The 20776-nt window shown below is 40.9% G+C and overlaps 1 protein-coding gene across 2 annotated transcripts in view; it reads left to right on the forward strand.

Moving 5' to 3' along the window:
- Nucleotides 1-20776, forward strand: part of pvrl2l (PVR cell adhesion molecule related 2 like) — a 304740-nt gene that overhangs the window by 128466 nt on the left and 155498 nt on the right. For both annotated transcript variants that reach the window (XM_078267050.1, XM_078267049.1), the window contains exons 2-5: nucleotides 4829-4941; nucleotides 8424-8667; nucleotides 17092-17385; nucleotides 20351-20468. In XM_078267050.1, coding sequence (XP_078123176.1) covers nucleotides 4829-4941; nucleotides 8424-8667; nucleotides 17092-17385; nucleotides 20351-20468 — 769 coding nt within the window. The remainder of the gene's footprint in view (nucleotides 1-4828; nucleotides 4942-8423; nucleotides 8668-17091; nucleotides 17386-20350; nucleotides 20469-20776) is intronic.

Below are 20776 nucleotides of genomic sequence, written 5' to 3' on the forward strand. Positions count from 1 at the left end.
AAAAATATAATATTGTACCATCATTGAACTTTTGTTTTGGTTCCTGTTTTTCTTTTAGTTACTTCAAGGGTATCAGCGTGATCTGATGCATACTCAGCAGCTCTTTTAAAGCCTCCTCCTATTTATCTCTTTTAAAGGTCCAATACAAGAAAACATTCCTAAGCTGCCTTGTTTATTGAAAACATTGGTGAACAGTGTCCTCCTCTTGCAGAAGTAAAGATAACAAGTTATTGGTGTGTGGAAACAAAAAATATAAAACATTTTTAACCGATCAGCTGCTTAAATTTTTTTAAACGATGGGCTATACAGGGATACTCCAGTGAATTAGTATTGCATTTCAATAAGTTGGGGAACTCACAAATTAAAAAAATAAGAATGGTCAAAATCAGGGAGAAGCAGCGATATCCTGACTTTAAGCGTCTAGTGTGGTTCGAGCTTTGCTGGATCCTACATTTCCCACAATGCAACTCAGTGGCGTCTTTTATTAGACCCTTTCTGCCTCCAAAATGCACACTTCTTTCAAACCCCACACCTTCGGGCTATACATTAAAGGTCTCAAGCCCAAACCGAGATAACCCTGATGATGTCATCAGGGTTATCAGTTCTCGTTTTTTTTTTCAATTTTTTTGGAAAGCCCCCTTCAGTGCAACAGAAGACATTAACAGTTTTCCACAGGATGTGTAATATTTCTCATGAAGCGTAAACTGAACTTTGAGTCAAATAGGTGGAGTGCACCTTTAAAGGAATACTGCATATCTGCAAAGTGTTGGTGTTAGTAAAGTACTTTAGCAGCTAAGCTGAGCTGTCGTAGGCCAAAGTCAAGCTCCCTTCAGCTCGAGTAAAGATTCCAGATTATGTTCTTCAGACATGAATATGGTTTTCTATTGCTATGCAAAATCAGATGGACCAAATGATAACGTTTGAAACTATGTGAGTGTGACGCACATAGCAACAACGTGTCAGCTCAGATTCTTGACCCTAAAAAACACAGCAAAAAAAATGCCCACAGGTGTCAACTTGTTTGGTCATATAGGCCTGCATGAACAGTAAGAAGGGAAACTTTCTTCCTTTCACTCATCTCGTCTCTCTGAGCCAGTCAGCTCCGTCTCCATGGGGCTTTTTGGATCTAGTTTCTGAGGAAATGATTCATTTCTGATGCGATCTCATGCTCTCTGCTCCCTTCCTTTTCACTCTTTTAATGTTTTACTTTTTCCACCTTGTATCTCCTTTTGGCAGCATTTCACATCTCTACTCTGTGGCCTCCTTTTCATTCTTCTTCACTCACAGTCATCCCTCTTCATTTCTTCCTTCAGTCTCCCCCTGCTGCTCCATCACCTTCAGTCTCTCTCTGCTTTAGTCATCCCTTTAGTCACTTTACTCTTTTAAACTTTTTTTCCTGACTTTCTTTCTGTGTTGCATGTACTGTATCTTTCCCCATAGCTTCTTCATGTTCCTCTCCATTCTCTGGCTCCCTTCACATTCTTTCTGGCTTTTTCTTTTTCAGTATTGAGCTCTTTTTTAGTTTTTCTTTTAGTCTATTTCCTTCTTTCTTTCTCCATCATCCCCTTTTGCTCTCTCTTTCTGTTGTCATTATTTCCCCCTGCATCACAGAAGAGATCTAATTGACCACTATATATAACCCAAAGCTTTTTGTGTTTCGTGGCTTTTGTGAGACCGTCTGGTGGTTGTGTGTGTGTGTGTGTGTGTGTGTGTGTGTGTGTGTGTGTGTTTGCATTTCAGCTTCTTTGTGAATAGTGGGAGATGTGTGTTGATGTGTTTAATTAGGGGAATTAATCTGTGTGTTTGTGCATGAGAGAATAAATAAGAAAGGAGAAGAAATATGTTACGGAAGGGTAAGCAAATAACGGAGACACAGATTAACTGTTTTGGTTCGTTGCGGCTGTTCTTGTTGATTCAGGCTGTGGAAAAACTCGCCAGTGGGAATGGATAACTTGTTTGACAGCCCATTGTCTCCCTCAGGGTAGAGACTTTGGTTCAATGACTGAGTCAGTGTCATATGCACTCACATTACAACAACATTATTGGATGTATGCACATATACACTCAGATGTACAGTTATCACACACACACACACACACACACACACACACACACACACACACACACACACACATACACAGTAATCACACACACACCTTTAAGCATATGCCTTTACACACAAAAGTCATTCCTGCACACATGGGAGGACACGTGGGTGCATGCATGCTGTAAATCCAAAACAACTCAACACCCCCTGCAGAGCGCGCACACACACACACACACACACACACACACACGCTTCACATCATTTGTAATGTGACTGTGTTTTACAGCTTATTCGCAGGCTAAACCCCAGCCAGCCCATTCACCTCAGTGCTGCGCCATGTAACATATTGTCCTAATCAATCCCTCACACACTAAGAGGCTTTGACACTGGAACCACCCGGGGCTAGCTAGTGGTTAGCGAGTGCTTAGCCCCTTTTTCTTGTGCAGAGAGTGAGAGGACGGCTCCCTGCAAGAATTGTATCTTTACAGGCGCAGATGCTGGCTGAGAGGGCAGAGGGGAGGTGGAGGAGAAAAGACCTTGGTGGGATTTGATCCCAGGTCAGCAGGGGGTTCATGGCAGGGGTCTGGATCTCTGCGTGAGTGCCAAGCAGAGAGCAGTTAAAGGAGCAGGGGGCGGGGGGGAGCAAAGCATCATTAGATGTTGGAGTTACTAAAGTGAGCATCAAGAGGTTTGTTGATGAGGCTCATTGTAGCGAAATGACTAGATTCCAAGGCATGAACAATCAAAGACTCTTTGAAATGTCACTTGATTGTATATGGAAGCTGCTAAACACATCAAGCTGCTGGATTTAGACTAGATTGCATTGATGAGGGATTACGAGTTCTCTCTCTCTCTCTCTCTCTTTTTGTTTTTCTTACTCATTCTCTTTGAGTCATTTTCTCTCTCTTTCTCCGTCTTACAAGTTTATTAAAGTTCATTAATTTCAACAAATGTAATACAGCACATGTCATTTGTTGCTTAGAGGCAGGGGCAATTCACGTTAGCCGCTGATGTGCTTTCAGGGTTTTTCCTGGCTTAGAGGGGGGGGGCGATTACACACGGCAGTAAGCATGATAGGTCTGCATACAGTAAAACCAATGAGTCTGTGTAACCTTATTTGACAGAAATCGATGCATTTACCTGTCATATTTCTGACAGTTTAATAAACAAAAATGTATATTATGCTTGAGTTAATAAAACCCCAGTTAAAGCTTTAGTGCGTAACTTTTTGATATTATTGAACGTCCGTTACATTCAAGCCATTGCCAAATGAGTTGCTACAAAGCTAATTAAGACTATCAGCTCCACACAGCTCTCTCTGTATTTCTCAGTATGGATATGTTCAGAAGATTGTGGCGTCCGGTGACTTTCCAGTGCAGAAACTCGAGTGAAGATAATGACCTCTTCTGAAGAGTCCATCATGTTTTTTTTAATCCTCCGTGTCCTCCTTGGCTACTAGTAACTGCGTGGAGGAGGGGTGGGGACAGTTTTGTTGTCATTAGAATTCCTCATGGGGGCGGCAGAAACTACGCACTATAGCTTTAACAACACTGGTTAAAAAAATGATATTAATATTTAAATAAATAACCGTGAGAAATGCTATTTTTAGTCTCAGTTCTTACCATTTTGGTGCTGGTGATTTTCCTTTGGGGCTGGCTAAAACCTCTTTGGTGGCGGGGTGCCAAAAATGTCTCTGTGCAGGAAAAACCCTGGCTTTCTTTTTTTTTTAAAACACAAGAATAGGCTTGGATCCAGTTTGAAGTATCTATTGGCATGCTTTTGTAATCTTGTTGTTTGCAGAATGTGTTGCTCTCAGGGTTTCCTGCTGCTCTCGCATGCTTAACTAGTCGGCGTCTCATTTGAAAGCCTCGAATGCATGTTCTGCTCTCTGTTTTATTTGTCAAATTCATCCGAGATTCAGTAGAAGCCTGGCTCTCCTGAATGTATTTGAACGCAGAGACAGGATCGGTTTCAACACTGATTGATGTTTGGGAAAAGAATAAGGTATCACAGCCTCAGTAATTTTTATTTAACAAAAAGGCAAAAAGCAGAAAATTATAGGTTCAAAAGACGAATTATTTGGGGCCCTGTTGATCACAAAATAAGAGACGAATGTAGTCATTCCAGTAGTCCAATTTACAGTGTTATTCTCTAAGCTTCCTCCTTTCATCATCTCATGAAAGTTTGAGTGTGCTGGCCTGTCTGACTGACCCTGCTCTCGCGCAGATTTTCATGCCCAGGCAAAGAGTTACAGGTGCCTTCCACTGAATTTCAAACACATACTGAGGCACTACACGAGCTGCTGTGGTGTTCCTCAAGGCTCGCCCCCTAGCGATGCCTCCTGGTAGACGGGCTTTGTTGTAATGAGCAGGGCCTAGCTAAGACTCCTGCCTGAGGCCTGCTATCAAAGGCCCATAATTCAAATGCTTCTGTCTCTTGAAAGAAATTGTCTCTGTTTTCTCTTAATTTTCTTTCTTAATTCCCCCTCATGTTCTTTCTGTTCCGTTTATCCCTCTCGCTTCTCTACAACCTTGTTTTAAATCCTCTCTAACACATTCAGGTGGAAAACAACAATCACAGCAATTTCCTTTAAATAACACCAGATTGCAATGCAATACTAATAGTCTATCTACCTCTCTTTCTGTCTCCCTCTTAGTCTCTGTTTGTTCAAGGTCCTCTCTTAGTTCCAGTACAAACAAGCATGTTCAATTATTCAAACAACATTGTTTTTGAGGATGATGCATAATCTTCCTCTCCGTCTCTTTTTTCGCCTGCCTCCAGGAATCGGGGCTCAGAAAGTGCGAGTCGACGAGGAAGTGGAGGCGAATCCCGCGGAGTCTGTTGATCTCCGCTGTCAATTTATCGATGGAGGAGGCCGAACCAAACTCACACAGGTAGGAAGATGGAGCATAACATTAGTGTTTTCCAGTAGCTTTGGAAGCACTGAAGCTCAGAATGTCAAAGTGAAACTGACAAGGTAGTTTATGTCTAATGAAGTACATTCATTGGAAGAGACGACTGGTTTATGTGTAGGTGAAAACGGGAACTCTCTCCCTCAAAAGCAAGGACGTTTTATTATTTATGGCACAAGTTTTGCTTTGCTATAGGAATATTTTGAACACTGGAAGCATGGGGAAACGGCTACACTAGGTCCAACTAAGTCCTACACAGTAGTGCAGACATAACAGACATTAAATGTGTTTCCAACCACTTGCATGAATAGAACTAAAAGAAACAGCAGAATATTAAAAAAAACGAGAGAATTACTGCAACTAACTGTTCATCTTAATGCCCAACTTTCTAATATTTGCATACCAGCTGGGGATAGAAATGCTCATTAATTCGCATTTCCCTTTACCAACTTTCTGGAAAATTCGGTGTGCTCTATTCATTCTGTGTTCTATGCGTTAAATTTGAATGGAAGCTTGATTATTGTGGCTTAACAAGCAGTTAATTTACATATAGAGAGTTACTTAAGAGTTATTTACTGAGCAGCAATGTGTGGGCTTGGTGACTGTACTCAGCAGAAGATGCTCAGGGAAGTGTTTGGTTCAGCTTAGCCCAAGCACAGAAGCAGGGGGAAAGGTATTCATTGTGTTCCACTCGTTTGTACACACGGAAAATTGACAGACTATTTGTGTAAAGAATGAAGAAAGAGGGCTTAAAAGAAAAGTTCACACCCTACATACTTTCTCACCTCCGCACAGCTGGCCAGATGCAGCCGACAATGACGCTGTTGACGATCTGACAAACTCTTAGTTTGAAACATGCTGACCTTCTGGAAGTAAGATGATCAGCAGGAGAAAACTTCATTTCCTAATTTTCCTAAATTTAGAAGAGAGGGTCACCATTAATGCCTTTTTTAGTTGATGTCCCTCAAGTGTGCCTGCTAATGGGATCATCCCTAGTATGTTCCTTGGGCACGTGTGTCTCTTTGTATTAACTAACATTGTAAGTGATTGGTACAGGCTATCTTCGCAGTTCAAATTGCAAAACAGCGAAGGGAGATGGATGATGTGGAGATGTCAATGTCTAAAGTCAAGAAAGCTGTCCGCAAATTTGAGGGCATATTAAAGAGTATAAAATCAGTAAGCTGGGGGAACATAGGACCCTGGGAGCATAGATATGCTCCCCCTGCTAACTGCACTAAGCTGTCTAACTTTCTTCCATGTACTATTTAACACATGGAGAGAAGGAAAGTCATACTTCGTCCACATTTACTGACCAACAACAGCTGGGTTGGATCTAAGCAGTAAGTCCTGCCATCATGTTGAAGCTTCCAGCTTCACAAACCTTTGCACCTCTGAAGAAAACCCCAAAAGGTTGTTTGATGCATTTGTGGCTAGCTTGCAAGCTAATGAGTAATATTATTATGGCGATAATATGTTGTTTCCATGACGACTAAATATAACATATAACTGGTCCCCCCAGTGCCACCCCACCTAAAAAATCCTAGAATTGCCCGTTTCTGAGCAGTATGTTTTTCTATCATCATTGACAGAGTTGACTCAATTTCTACACACAGATCATCTCATTTTAACTTCTGACTGTTTGGAAATCAATTTATTTTATCAACCCCCGGATGACAAATTATCTGACCTTAACCACCTTAACGTTTTTTAATCAAGTACTAAAGCAAACGCTATGAGCTGTTTGCTAGTTTCATTTGATCCTGGTTTTTACCTCTGAGTTGTGGATGGAATCAATACACAATTTGTTCACATACAGAAACCGAAATTGCATTGAGGACTAAATTGCCCTCTATAATATTTTCTCTACAATCTACAGCTAACAAGTACATGTGGTTTACAACCCGTCTTCCTCTTCGCAACATTCAACCTTCTCTGCTGTCTCTCTCCTCCAGATGTCACAAATTTAATAGATGTTTGCTAAATGTGTATTGATGAATTTGATTCCCCCTCCTTCCTGGTCTACCACTTGAGCCAGTAGTTTGCATTTAACACTGTCACTTTGAAAATGGAAGAGAAAGGGAAATCAATTTGGTAGGACATCACAGTATTCTCCCTAGTGGTAGAGTCTCATACAGCCATAACAGAAATCAATATCTTTTACATATTAGAAACCATAAAAAAAATGAGCCTGCGGGATCCTTGAGAGAGGGTTTGCAGGTCTAAGAAACCTTTAATTTCATCTTGCAATAGATTCTTGGCTCCTTACTCTGACAGCTTTAATTGAGTTTGACATTTTTGCTACTAAAAGTGAACTAATTTCAGGTTTCAAGGAAGAAAGAACAGCGCATATTACAATTCATGTTCAGAGAAATGTTAGAAATTATGGTGCTCCTGCATTATGTACTGAATGCATGAAAGGGACAGGATAATGCCGGTGGTGTTTTCTTTCTTTTCTTTTTTTTTCTCAGGCATTGTTTAATTTGTGTGTGTGTGTGTGTGTGTGTGTGTGAGAATTTGTATGGTCGTTTTTGTTTGTTTTCATAAAGCACTTTGGGTTTACTTATTACAGGAAAGGTGAACGGTACATTCACATTGACATTTGCAGCAGTTGGACCTGCAGCAGTGATGGGACACACAGCTCATGGAAGCAGTTATGTTACATTAAAAACCTTTGCACCCGATCATTTGCAAATTTTGCAAGAATCCCACTCCTCTTCTCAGAGTTATAATGGAGTCAAATCTGAACACAGAGTCATGATACACATACAGTTTGACTTACTCCTTCTAAGGATATCATATCTCTGATGTGCACTGCAAATAAACATCCATAAATCCGCTTAGAAATCCTAGAAAAAAGACACTCCATAACTTGTCTGAGAGACATCAATGTCTGTTTTTTTTTTTTAAAGTTTTCTTCAGTATCAGAATACTCCTGTGATAGTTGTCTGCACATCCATGGGTACACTATTGACTAGATTCAGGTTTGAGGTTTATAAATTAAAGAAACACAGGCTTCCAATGCTGGAACCAAGACGGCACTGCACGTCTCACTTTATTCAATGATATCGCAGTCAATTTTTGTTTTTCGTTTTTCCCGTCACAATAAAAGCTCTGTGGTTTACTGTAACGTCCTCTTAACCTTCAACTGAGAGGTAACACAATAAAATACCTTACATTTGTATTAGTTCCAGTTTGCCAAAATTAAAAACAACATTATTCTTCCTATTTACATTCTCTTAAAACTTTTGTGGTTGTTTAGGGCCGCAATTGTCTGTGGGGGAGCCCACGGTGAAAACCCCTGCATTAGTTGACCATTCTTAAAAGAGCTCCTCTGTGTTCATGAATCTTCTGGCTATAAATTAAAAGACATCTGCACATTTGAATCCCTTATAGAGAAAACGCACTTTAAAAACCCAATTGGGCAAACAATAACCACTGTTTTTCACAAACTCTGTTCTTGCCAGGTGTCTTGGATATGGGAACCCATAGATGGTCAAAGAGACAACATCGCTGTATACCACCCTATCTACGGACAGAGTTTCCCCAACCCGTCCTTCAAGGACCGAGTCATCTTCCTCCACAACAGTCTGGAGAACCCGTCCATCAGGATTTCTCAGCTCAAAATGTCCGACGCCGGCCGGTATACCTGCGAGTACGCCACCTACCCCTCTGGAAACGAACAAGGGACAACCACCCTCATCATGCTTGGTGAGTAGAGAGGTTACGTGTCTACGTAACATTACATAAACCTTTTAACAGAAACGAGCGGCTGTTTATTTCAGATATAGATGAGAACTTCTCATGTTTCTATCTCACTATACAGTGCTCTATACTGAAAAGTAAAGCCATGCTTTAAACAGGTTTTCAAATGCTGTATATAGCAATATTGTTATTGTTTTTCTATCAATATTTCTTACATAAGTAAATCTCAAAAATTCCCATTGACATGGTTCTTATATTCATACTACTACTATTCCTACTATTCCTATATTACTCTCCTCTATTTACTCATATGGATATTTGTCCTGTGTTAAAAACCTGCGGACAGACAAAAAACCCAAACCATTTTAAATTGAGACAATTGTCTTAATTTAGTCTGAGCGGAGGTCTACAGTGTCACACTGTGAAATCTCCTGCTCTAATTAAATAATAGGTAATATAATGTGTAATTAGCATGAGGTAAGCTACTTCACACACCCGTTAGCATTTCTTTTCTGCACAGTTTATTCCCCACTTATCAACAGGCTGAACCATCGCAAACATTTAGCAAAGACAGCCCAGAATGGGAAATCTGGACAGCTGCTTAAAGTTACCTCTGTGTTTTGATTGTTTAAACTGAGTGGTTTAGTTGCTGTTAGCAGGGGATGCATCCTGATTGTAATCGGAGACAGCTGGTGTTATTCATCCACCCACATGTCCTCCCGTTTGCATGCTGCTTACTAAGGAATCCGATGCCTGGTGTCTTTCTCTCGCAGTTTACAGCACTGAGGAGACTGTATGCTTCAATGTGAATAACAACCGTTCCCTTGATTGTTATATGGAAGTGCTGTGCTTAAAGTATATCTCCCGTGGTAGCGTCAGTGGTTGTACGATAAAGAGCTCATACATTCAAAGCTCCTATCATAGTGGCATGCTCAAGGGACGATCTAATATAGTGCACTTTGAACTGAAACAGTGCATTGACTGAATTCATATTCTGGGCAGTTTAATGCCATCTGCCCGGTGCTTTTTCCTTTTTTATCAAATGAGTTTTGTTTGTCAGGGTGAGATGGTTAAGCCCTTTTTTTCTTTTTGTCTGCACAAATTGTCTGCATTTTATTTATTTGATTGCAGTACAATCAAAGGAAGATTTCAAAAAGGATTGTATGCATGCTTACATGTGTGGTGACGCTGTGTATGTTCATTTGTTGCAGCCTCAAATGTGTGTCTGGAGATTCCTTATCTGCTACAATAAAATAGTTCACATAGACTCTCCTGTAAGTCATTGTGGAGACACAATAAGAGGCAATAATTAAAATACCTTCATCACAGTACCCAGTTATTGCCAGTATGGTTCACGAAAAGGAATGTTTTACAATTCCTTTTAAGTCTCCCCCCCACAGCTGAGCCAGTACCGTGTTCCCCCGGTAGTTTTAAACCTTCACACAAAAATGCAAAATCCACTCTGGAAGCTTCGACACAGAGAACAGAGCACACAGGAGATGCAGAACTTGGCTGGTCTTGCAGAGAAAACATTCTGGCGGGCTTGCAGATGGACGTGGGCTAAGCCTCCTAAACTGCTGCTGCTGGCACAAAGCAGAGGTAGACTGGGAAATACCTGCTGTAAAGCTCACTTACTCGCCTTTTGTCTGGAGTTGCAGCACTGCCAAGCTCTCTGGAACAGAATCTGGTCCATTTAAATGTACTTAGCGAACTAAGTGTCTCAAAGTCACTAGTCATATTTTACCTTATTGGATATAGAATCCATACGAGCCAATCACATTAGACCATATTGTAGCCGCAACTGCTGGCACCCAATCGTATTACATTTTATTGGATATAGAACCACCAGCATCCCAAATCATATCAGAACTTATTTAAGTATGAATACATAATCGTGACAGCCAATCTTATTATAACTTATTGGATACAGCACCACCGCCAGCCAATCTTATTACCATGTTATCACCAGGCTGTGAATAAAGAATCACTCACTTGGCTGTGAATTATATAAAATTGGCCTGGATTTGGACCATACGAAAATAGATGGTAGCCAATTATACGGCATCTTATTGGATATGGTGTAGCCAGCAGGACAGAAATACAATTGCAGGTGAGGGAGAGTCAAGTAGATCAGTACTCGGTTTAGTGTTGTTTAGCCCTCAGTGTTAAATATTATGCTATTTTTGGACAGTGTCCAAAGGTTAGAGGAGTGGACTGCAGACTGGAGGGTCACTGGCTGGAGTCCAGGGATCAACAGAGTGAAAGAGTGTAGCTCCTGCAAACATTTATCTCACACAGACAGAATTAACTCAAGGGTGGGGTGATCCTATAATGGGTGGAGCCAAAGAGTTGTTTTTTTTTTCTGGGAAAGTAAAGCCCAATGAAAAAGACACTACATTAAAATACAGATTAGCCACAAGCCATGTCCTGATTTGTGTTCCAGTGTTGTATTTCTTTTTTTTTCAAGTATGTATTATACTCAGTATAGAAAAATATGTACTTATTATGTTGTGTAAGCCAGTGGTTCTCAAAGTTAGACCCTGGTACAAAGTCTTATCAGATGGGATTCTGTGGTCTAATTTGTGTCAGTTTAGGGGTCCTTGATGTGAAAAAGTTTGAGAACCACTGGTGTAAATGGGCATGTGTGCTTCCCCTTGATGTCATGGTCTTAATGAATGAGAAAGTAGTGGTATGACTATGAAGTCTCAGGGCCCCATCTTGCACCCGGCGCAGCGCAAAGTCCAACGCCAGTGTCAATTTCCCGCCCAGCGCCCACGTTGTTTAAATAGCAAATGCACCTGCGCCCATCTGTGCGCCCATGGGCGTGCTGGTCTTACAGGGAGGTGAGTTCAGGTGCGTGTTGCTATCTTGATCGCGCCATCTAAAGTCAATAGTGCAGCATTTCCTTGTTATTTTAACAGTGCATTAGTAAAATGCGCCTAGGATCGTGCACAACACGCGCGACTATGCTTGTTACACACAGGGACGCGCAGCAGCACACAAACATGCAAAAGATTAAAAATAAAAATATTAAGCAGAAAATCCGCCATCATAATAGCAATGGGCCTAGGTACAAACGCACCTGGCTTTTAAAGGGAATGGGAGATGACGCTCTGATTGGTTTATTGTATGTTACGCCCAAAACACACCTATGATTAATTAAGACACTAAGTACAACCCTTTTGAACCATGCACCTGGCACACGGACCCTTTTTTCCGCCGTTAAACTAGCAAAAGTGGATTTGTACACGCCGTAAAGGCACCTGCGCCAGGCGCTTCACGCCGTATGCTTAGATCGTTAAAATAGGGCCCTCAGTCTCTATATATTCCTGTTTATGGGTGATCCATCGATTTGAACATAGGAATAAATTCTCTCCTTTTCCTCCACATCTGCTGTCCAGGCGTTCCTTAGTAAAGCATTATGACCCTAAAAGCTCCAGTCAGCTGCTCATTGGCCAACAGCAGTAAAATTGTGGCTGTACCGGTCAGCTCCCAGGTGAAAAAAAATGTGTATGAGTGAGAAACAGGGTGTTGTTCTGAAGAAATCATTTCTGCATAGCAAGCCTTCCCGGGATGAATAAAGGTTCAAGAGAAATGATAGGACAGTGCAGCTTTGTGCATTTTAGGTTCCAGCCCTGGTTACACCCCACAGCCAGTATTTGTTTGGTGTATTTATTGGGCTTTTCCAAAGCCATACTTTAATTAAATAGAAAGATATTGACTCCAAGAGTTATTTATATCCTCAGTTAAGGAGGACCTTTTATGGCAGGGAGAGATAACCACAACAAAAACAAGTATAGAGCCATTCTCCAATCACTGATGAAGCAGATACACCAAAACCACAATAACAAATGTTGCTGTGTAACAACCTTGGTGAATTGGAACAGCAGCCACCATTCTTTATTGAGTTGCTGATAACAGACAGAGGAAGGTAAAAAATAAAAATGCCTTTGAGTTCACATTTGCCCTCAAGTAGGAGCACTGAATCAGTCAGAATGCAGTTAAATGCAGCACCACAAAGGGGCTTGAAACGTGAGGCCTTAAGGCGCTTTTTGTATCTGTGTTCAGAGGCAAGTCTTAGCTTGGGTAAGTCAAAATGATGTGTTTTCATCATTTTGAGTTTTTGCATAACAATAGCGACACTGGAAATTGTCATTCATTTCCTTTTTTTGGCTTACAATTTAGGCACTTAGGCTAGTGCTCTCAAGCTTGAATAAGCTAGATACAGTAAGTCTAAAGCTTAAATTAATGCATGTTGTCAACATTTTGAGCAGGAAATAATGAGTTGTCCAAACTACACACAGCATAATAATTGCAGTATAAACTTCTATTTGTTCCTTGAGGAGACAAACAGCCAAACAGATGTTTTTTCCCAACAATGTCTGGAAATATTTAACAGCAGTGTGTCAAGCTGAGAAAAGATGTTTACAAACCTGGGCAGCTTGTGAGACACGAATTCCCCAAATTTAACAAGATCCAGAAGCTTTTATTGATTTTTGGCTAATGTATGCAGCAAAGTAGAAAATAAAAAAATACATCACTTGGCTGCCTTCATCAGGATACAGCAGTGAATAAATCCATGTTTAGGGAGGGAGAGAAGGAGGAAATAGTGATATGTGCCACCAGCCAGTGCTGCTAAATCCAAATATGTCTGCTCTGCAGGCCCAGTTGTGGTGTTGCCAGACATTGTTTGGTGATTCAACTTCATGTTAAAAATGCAGCTGATCACAGGTGGCAATTTGTAGATGTGAGTGAGTTTGTTTCCATTTTGCACTTGAACCAAATGGAATTCAAGTATCGGGTAACAAAGCTCTACAGCTCTAAAGGTCAAAACTTCAGAGAGTGGTCAGGTTTACTTTCTGTCTCTTTTCTTTACCCTTTTTTTATGTCAGGGGAAGCTCGTTTGGGACTAATTCAAAACACAGGGACATGTGTTGATGGATGACATTGACATACAGGGGTGATGTATGAAAATATAAGCAAGCAGCATGTCAAAGATTACTCAAAAGTTAGATTTTTGATTGATCAAATAACAAGACTAACAGCTACAGGCAAGCTCGCGGCTCTGTGAGGCTCTAATTAGGCCCAGCCGTTATGTGAGCTAAATGTGAAAGTAACCATGCTAACATGCTCAGAATGACGATGGTAACATGCTGTTGGTGACAAATATTATGTTTACCGAGTCCATCATCTTAGTTTACAATGCTATCATTTGGTAATTAGCACAAAAAAGTGCAGCTGAGGCTGATGGGAATGTCATTACTTCTGCAGGTATTTGGTCATAAACCAAAGTATTGGATATAACACAATTTTGGTCTGATGAAGGGGCTTGATTAACAGTCATGGCAAGTTCTCCATTAATTGTTGAGATTTTTTAATCTGGACCAACAAGGTGCGGACCAACCCACTGACATTGCCATCCATACAGCCAGGTTGCTAAAAATGGGTTGTCTAAATGGACATCAGCCTCCACAATCTGTACAGATTGCTTCAAACGGTTTCAAGAGCTGCACACTTTCAACACAACTCGTGTTGATTTAAGCAAGTAAATGGGTCAATTAAGGCAATGATAAGAGGGTTTTGGTCCACAAATGGCCCGTCTCTAACCCGACACATGTAAGATATGTGCAGCATTGGCATACTAGGCCATGTGCAACAAACCACTTTGTAATTTGGTTTAGAAGCTGGGTCTTCAAAAAGGCTACAGTGTGGCTGAGATCTGGTCCAGCTCTGCACAATGTCAAGGTTAAGTTGGTACCCTTGCAAGCCAGATTGCAATGTCTTCTTCGCTATTATTGCATGGCAGAATATCGGCGGCAAAAGTAAGTAATAATGTGGGTCAGTTCTGAGCTTCACTAATGAGCTTTCTGGGTGGTTTCAACACAATCTCTCTGTTGATGACAGATGTCAGCTGTCCTGTGTGAATGCCACCTCAATTCAGCAACAGCCGGCTTCACACTCAGTTACAAATCTTCACGCTTGGCAGATATGCCCAACATGTTTATGATTCAAACTGGCAATCTTCCACTCACAGGCCTTGATCTGTATCTGTTTGCCAAGGCGAAGAGAAAGACTTAGAAAGTCTTAGAAAAAGCTCAGGTTCAAGTTAGGACAAGCATCTGCCTTGGTCCAGAGAAACCATACCAGCTACTGGGATAGTGTTTCACAGCAAAAGTCTCTCTGAAGGAAGGCAAACAAATGTGAGTTTGAGTTTGGAAAAGTTGATAACTAGAATTAGTTATAAAAACCCCAATCCTTGGCTAAACACTTAAAACGTAAGCATGTGGTCAATATAACTTTTACACAAATGTGTTCACCTTTAAAGCTCTCTAAGTGCTGGGTATCATAAACAAAACACACCTCATTCAGTTAACGGTGTTTGGAAACATTACTGTAATGGATTTTTCCTGTCTCCCTGCCAATCTCTGGCATTCAGCCTATTGATAGTACGACAGGGTTGGTGGAGACGGCTGTGCGGGGGGGGAACCAGTGTTTATTCAGCTCAGTTAGCATAGCTTCCTGCTTGCTTTCTAATTACTCTGTACTCAGAATGCCTCAAACTGATGTGATGAATTAGCTGCCAGCCCAATTGGATGCAATGTCACGAAACACATCAGGGATGGATACTCCCGACTTGTTAAAAGTTGCAGATTATTCCAAAGCCCTTTCTGGCACAACTCTGCTTTATTCTCTTCTCGTTTCTGCATGGCCAGTCTCTCTTTCTGTTTGTCTGTTTCTGCTCCTCTGTCGTCCTCTCTGTCATGTCTAAACGCTCACCTGACTTGTTTCGCTCCATCTCAGTGCTCCATGTCTTTACCGGCTCTTTGGTTCTTCTCCTGTCCTATGATATCGTCAGGTTTCAGAAAAACAATATGTCATTTTTGTTATTGCTGCCTGGATTTTAATTTGATACAATATATGATACAACTGACCCAATCATCCACTATCCACAAATAAACTATAAATTGACCTAAAGAAATAATCATAGGAAATGAAAGGATCCAAGTGACCGCACAGTGGTATGATGTCGATGTTGGTTTCGAAAAAGGTTCCTGCTGTCCAGGCTAGCATGCTCAGTTGCTTAAGGGCTTATTCAGGCGGCCTGCTAACATTTGTCCCTGTGAGCTTATCTATGATTTTTGATTCTTGTGTAAATTTGTGTGACAAAGGCTTTAAAAGCAAAACCTCCAATGGATACATTAAAAGTCATTACAGTGCTTACTACACGAAAAAACATGTTACAGTGTTGGGGGTAATGCTAGTAGGCTAATGATATACCTAGCTTTTTTTTTAGGTCTGTTTTGTTGGTTGGTGGTATATTTTTCTTATATCATAAATAATACAGCACAATGTTGATATATTTGCAGTCCATATGTAGCATATCCTGTAACATTTTCAAACATTTAAAACATTAATAGAAATTTAAACTTTGTCAGCTTGAGCGACGGCTTCTTCAACCAAAGAACTCACAGAAAAAAAAATGTCTCCACTGACAGAAGCCTCAATGAACCAGCAGGCAATGTACTGGCAGAGAAATTGTGTTTTCAACAATTGCCTGACTTTTTCTTGAAGTAAAGTCTTTCAATCTCATTATGTCCATTACTGTCCCTGTACACAGCCGCATGCAACAGATTGAAAGGCATTTTGACACAACGTGACGCATGTTTAAGGAGCGTGGGTATAACAGAAATAAAGTAAATTGCACCACTGAACATCTCAAAATAATGAAATTCACTGACATTTACTGATTGATTTATTGAAAGTGTATCCAAGTTTCCTATCTTTCCAAGAAACGAAGGACATTTTCATGGGACATTAACCACTTTATAGAACAAGTCCAGTTTGATTTAAAAGAGATAATGTGACGGGAGAAGGAAGAGCAATGTTTTGCATATCACTGTGAAGCCTCGCAATTGTTGGTATGTTGTATGTAGATGTATGTATGTTGTACGCACACATGTATTCACTCAAATGTGAACACAAAGAAAGCCGAAGGATCTCACCTGTCAAGCTGTTGGAGTGTATGCTGTGAGCTGTAAGACAAACATGTTTGTACTTATAGGGACACTCACTTCTAAATTCACTACTTCTCAAGGATCTACAGTAGCTGTACTTATTCTTTCTGTCTCTGGGATGTTGAGTGGCCTAGGGTTACACCAGAGGACCTACCCCCCTCAGAGTTTCATTTCAGCCACAGTAGGATGCCACGGTTTACAGTATATGCACAACAAACTGATTGAACTTCCTCCTCCTCTGCTGTCTCCCTGCCCTCCTTCCTCTTCTCCTCCTCTGCCTCACGTCTGATGTCTTTTCCTTTTCACTACCCTTTCTTTTTTCATCTCTCTCCTGCTGCTGCACATTTTCTCTTATCTCTGTACCTCTCTTTTCTTTGTCTGACTTTTACTTTTTTCCCTCGTTCTCTGTCCCTAGCCAAGCCTAAGAACTCAGCTAACGTTGTGACCGTCCAGGCCGGGACCAAGTCGGTGGTGGTGGCCCAATGCGAGGCGGCGGAAGGCAAACCGGCAGCCACCATCAAGTGGCTGGCGTCGGTCGGAGGCAACCACTCAACCAGCACCACGAACGGGCCGGACGGCACTGTGACGGTGCGCAGCGAGTATCGGCTGGTTCCCACGCCAGCAGATAACGGCAGGGAAGTGACCTGCGTTGTTGACCAGAGGACCCAGGAGCAGCCGTGGGTTTACACTGTTAAGCTCTCGGTGGAATGTAAGAAAGACACACATACACACTTTAATACTTTAAATTGTGTTCACATAATGAAGGAACTTGTTTTGGTGGAACATATGTACGTTCAAAAGTTGTTTTAGTCGTGCAACAGAAAACTCTGATTCGACAAATAGGTGAAGGACATCCGGCTGAAAATGAGGGACATCCGGCGGGACTTTCGGCGGCGCCAGAGCTATCCTGTAAATGGAACGTCGTGGATATATAGACTATCTTGAACATAAATAAAGAATACTACAATGTGTCGTGGGTCCAAGTACGAATACAAATAACTTGGCTGGATCCAACTGCCAACACCTTTAGACACAGATCAGTGCCTTGCCAAGGCCTGTAGGCCTTCACTTTGGCAGACACCTGCAGACCCTTCACCACTAATCTATTGACATTACACAGACTGCCAAATATAAAAACGATCAGCCCACATTTATATCAAAGCTGTGAGACTGATGAGGAGGAGATGATACTTTAATGTTAGTGTGCAGCACTTTTTCCCTCCCTCTCTCTAAAACACTTCCAAGTCACTTCTCTCATGATCTAAATAACAAAAAAACATCTGGTCTATTTGCTGTAACATCTGAGAACACATTTTCAGTTTTACATAGTTTAAAAACTGTGGGTGTAACACAGGAATACAAATAAACCCTATTCTTCATTTGTTGTAAAAGTCAATATTTCTATAATGCATGGTTGTGTAAAGGCCCATGTGCATACAGTATGTGACAACCAGTGCAGAGAGTCTGATTGCAATTTGAATGTACATGGTAATGGAGGACAAATGTCCTCTCTCTGTCTTCATGTACTTAGCATTTGATTTATTATTGGGGCAGGTCATTATGCAGTTGGCTGCTGGGACTTTTTGTGAGGAAACCACCCCCTAAAACCAACTGTGCTTTGGCTATAGTTGTTTTAAACCTTTACTTAACCTATATTACGCTTACCACATTAACCCTTGTTCCATTAACGAATAACTAATACACATTTTAATGAACAAATTACGTGGCATACATATATTACAGTCAACCTACCATTATGAAATTTCATCTACCTTTCATTTTTGTTATTGTAATCCTTCACTGATTAGTCATACAACCTCATCCTTCAAGGTCTGTGTTTTCCACCGTTTCTCCTTAGTTGTTATTTTTTAAGCAGATTATAACAAATGAATCCAGAATGTTCTTATTGCATGTAATTTAAGGAAAGACTACCCAATTTTCCACCTGAGCCCAAACTTTAAGAACAGCTCTTTAAAGGAAATTGCACATAATGTTGGCACTCGAGTAGTATAGAAAACTACTAATGCTCATGTTTACACACACACACACACACACACACACTGCTTTCATGTTATCCATTAATTTTCATAGGATTAAAATATTAGAGTGGTTCAGCGTGGCTTCACAAAGATTTAGGGATGCTGACAGCATTGTCTTAACTGTGTGACCTTGCTGCCGTTTACTGCAAAGATGGAACAGATCGTCTTTGTTCCGCCTCTTTTTATAATCTGCAATTTTTAGACGACACACCAACATAGACAAGATACACGTATACTCACACGGCCTGTCAAGCTACGGCATAAAATAATGAGCAATACATAAGTACCTGCACATCAAACTGTCAGATTATCAAATACACAAACTGTGCATCTCAGTGTGTATGTAATCACATTTTTTGTGTGTGTGTGTGCGTATGTACGCACACATGTATTCACTCAAATGTGAACACAAAGAAAGCCGAAGGATCTCACCTGTCAAGCTGTTGGAGTGTATGCTGTGAGCTGTAAGACAAACATGTTTGTACTTATAGGGACACTCACTTTTTAGTTTCTAAAGCTAACTTAAACCTAATTCTAACTTTAAAACCAACCCTTAATCGAGGTGAAGAACGGCAAAAAGGTCTTCTCTCTGACACTTGGTCCTCATAAAGATAGAAGTGCCAGAGCATACAAACTTACACACTGCGACTCCTCACTGTCTATGTGTTAGTTTAGTGATGGTGTGAGGGATCATGTCTCCTGTCTGCTGTGTAACTCAGATCAGCTTTTATAGGTCAACTCTCTAGGAGAAACACACACACACACACACACACACACACACACACATCACACTTACTCTCCCACACACTGTCCTGTCCTCACACTCCTCTCTCTTTCTCTCTGTCTCTCTCTCCCGCTCTCTTTTTCCCTTCTCAGGGAGAGAGATTGACAGAGAGCTAAGCTTTTCTGTTCTTCAGGTTTTAACTTCATACACACATCACTTTGGTTTGCCTTCACTGTAAAATAAGATTCTTATGATGAGAGTGACGCTAACTGATTTTCTCATCCTCCCAGTGTAAGAGTGCCTTAAATGCAGGGAGAAAAGCTCTTTAAGGTAGTGAGTTTTTTTTCACTAAGGATACAGCACAGCTTTCTCACATCACTATACACACAGGGCATACCATCCCTTTTATGTCTTGTATGGAGGTTTAAAAAAAGGTTAAAAGGTCTTTTAAAATGTATGTTCATAAAGTGTCTTAATGTTCTGAGTTTCAATTCCAAGGCCCTGAAGACAACAGGATTTAGGAAGTACCATTAAAAAAAAAAAACATCAATGATGCTATTCTTTAGCCAGATTCAATAAAAAAATGACATTCATATCGACTGTGCTGTTTGCCATATCTGTTTTTATTTATTTTTTTAAATGAGAACTTTCATATCAAGTAACTTATGAAGTCATGAAAATCATCTATTTTCCTGAACCCCATGATTCATAAAGCAAGCTCCCCCATTAGCTCCAGGAGAGAAAAACAAGACATTGGCATCGGACACAGTGCACTGTGTTGTGGGGCGGATCTGTGAATTCTGAGCAAACCTGAGCAGAAAATCAGAAAAAATCTTTACGAATCTCAGTTTCATTGATAGGTGATGAAATAATAAATGAATCAACTCTCTCTCTTTCTCTCTCTCTTTCAGTCCCCCCCTCTGTATCCATAGAGGGCTACGACAACAACTGGTACATCGGCCGTTCAGGCGCCGCGCTGGTCTGCATGGCCAACGGCAACCCTCCGCCCACCATTGTCAGCTGGACCGCGTAAGAACCCACACCGTCCATCTGTACATGTTGATGTGTCTCCCTCCACCTCCCTCGGAGAGAGTTTCTAATTGTTGCTGTAGTCAGGACAGAAGCCTGCACAACAATCCTTCCTCTTTAAGGATCATTTCTTAGTGATTTTTTGATAAGGAAACACATGCTGTTCCCATGTCTGTGCTTTTGCTCACATCAGTGCAGTTTTGAATATAACAGTCATAAACGGTCTCTTTATTTTTTCCTTGTTTTTCATGTCTCTATCTTTCTCCCCATCTTTCTCCGTTTCTTCTTTTCCTCTCCTCTTCTCCCTC

The sequence above is a fragment of the Sander vitreus genome, chromosome 14 (assembly GCF_031162955.1).
Source record: "Sander vitreus isolate 19-12246 chromosome 14, sanVit1, whole genome shotgun sequence".
NCBI classification, from domain to species: domain Eukaryota; kingdom Metazoa; phylum Chordata; class Actinopteri; order Perciformes; family Percidae; genus Sander; species Sander vitreus.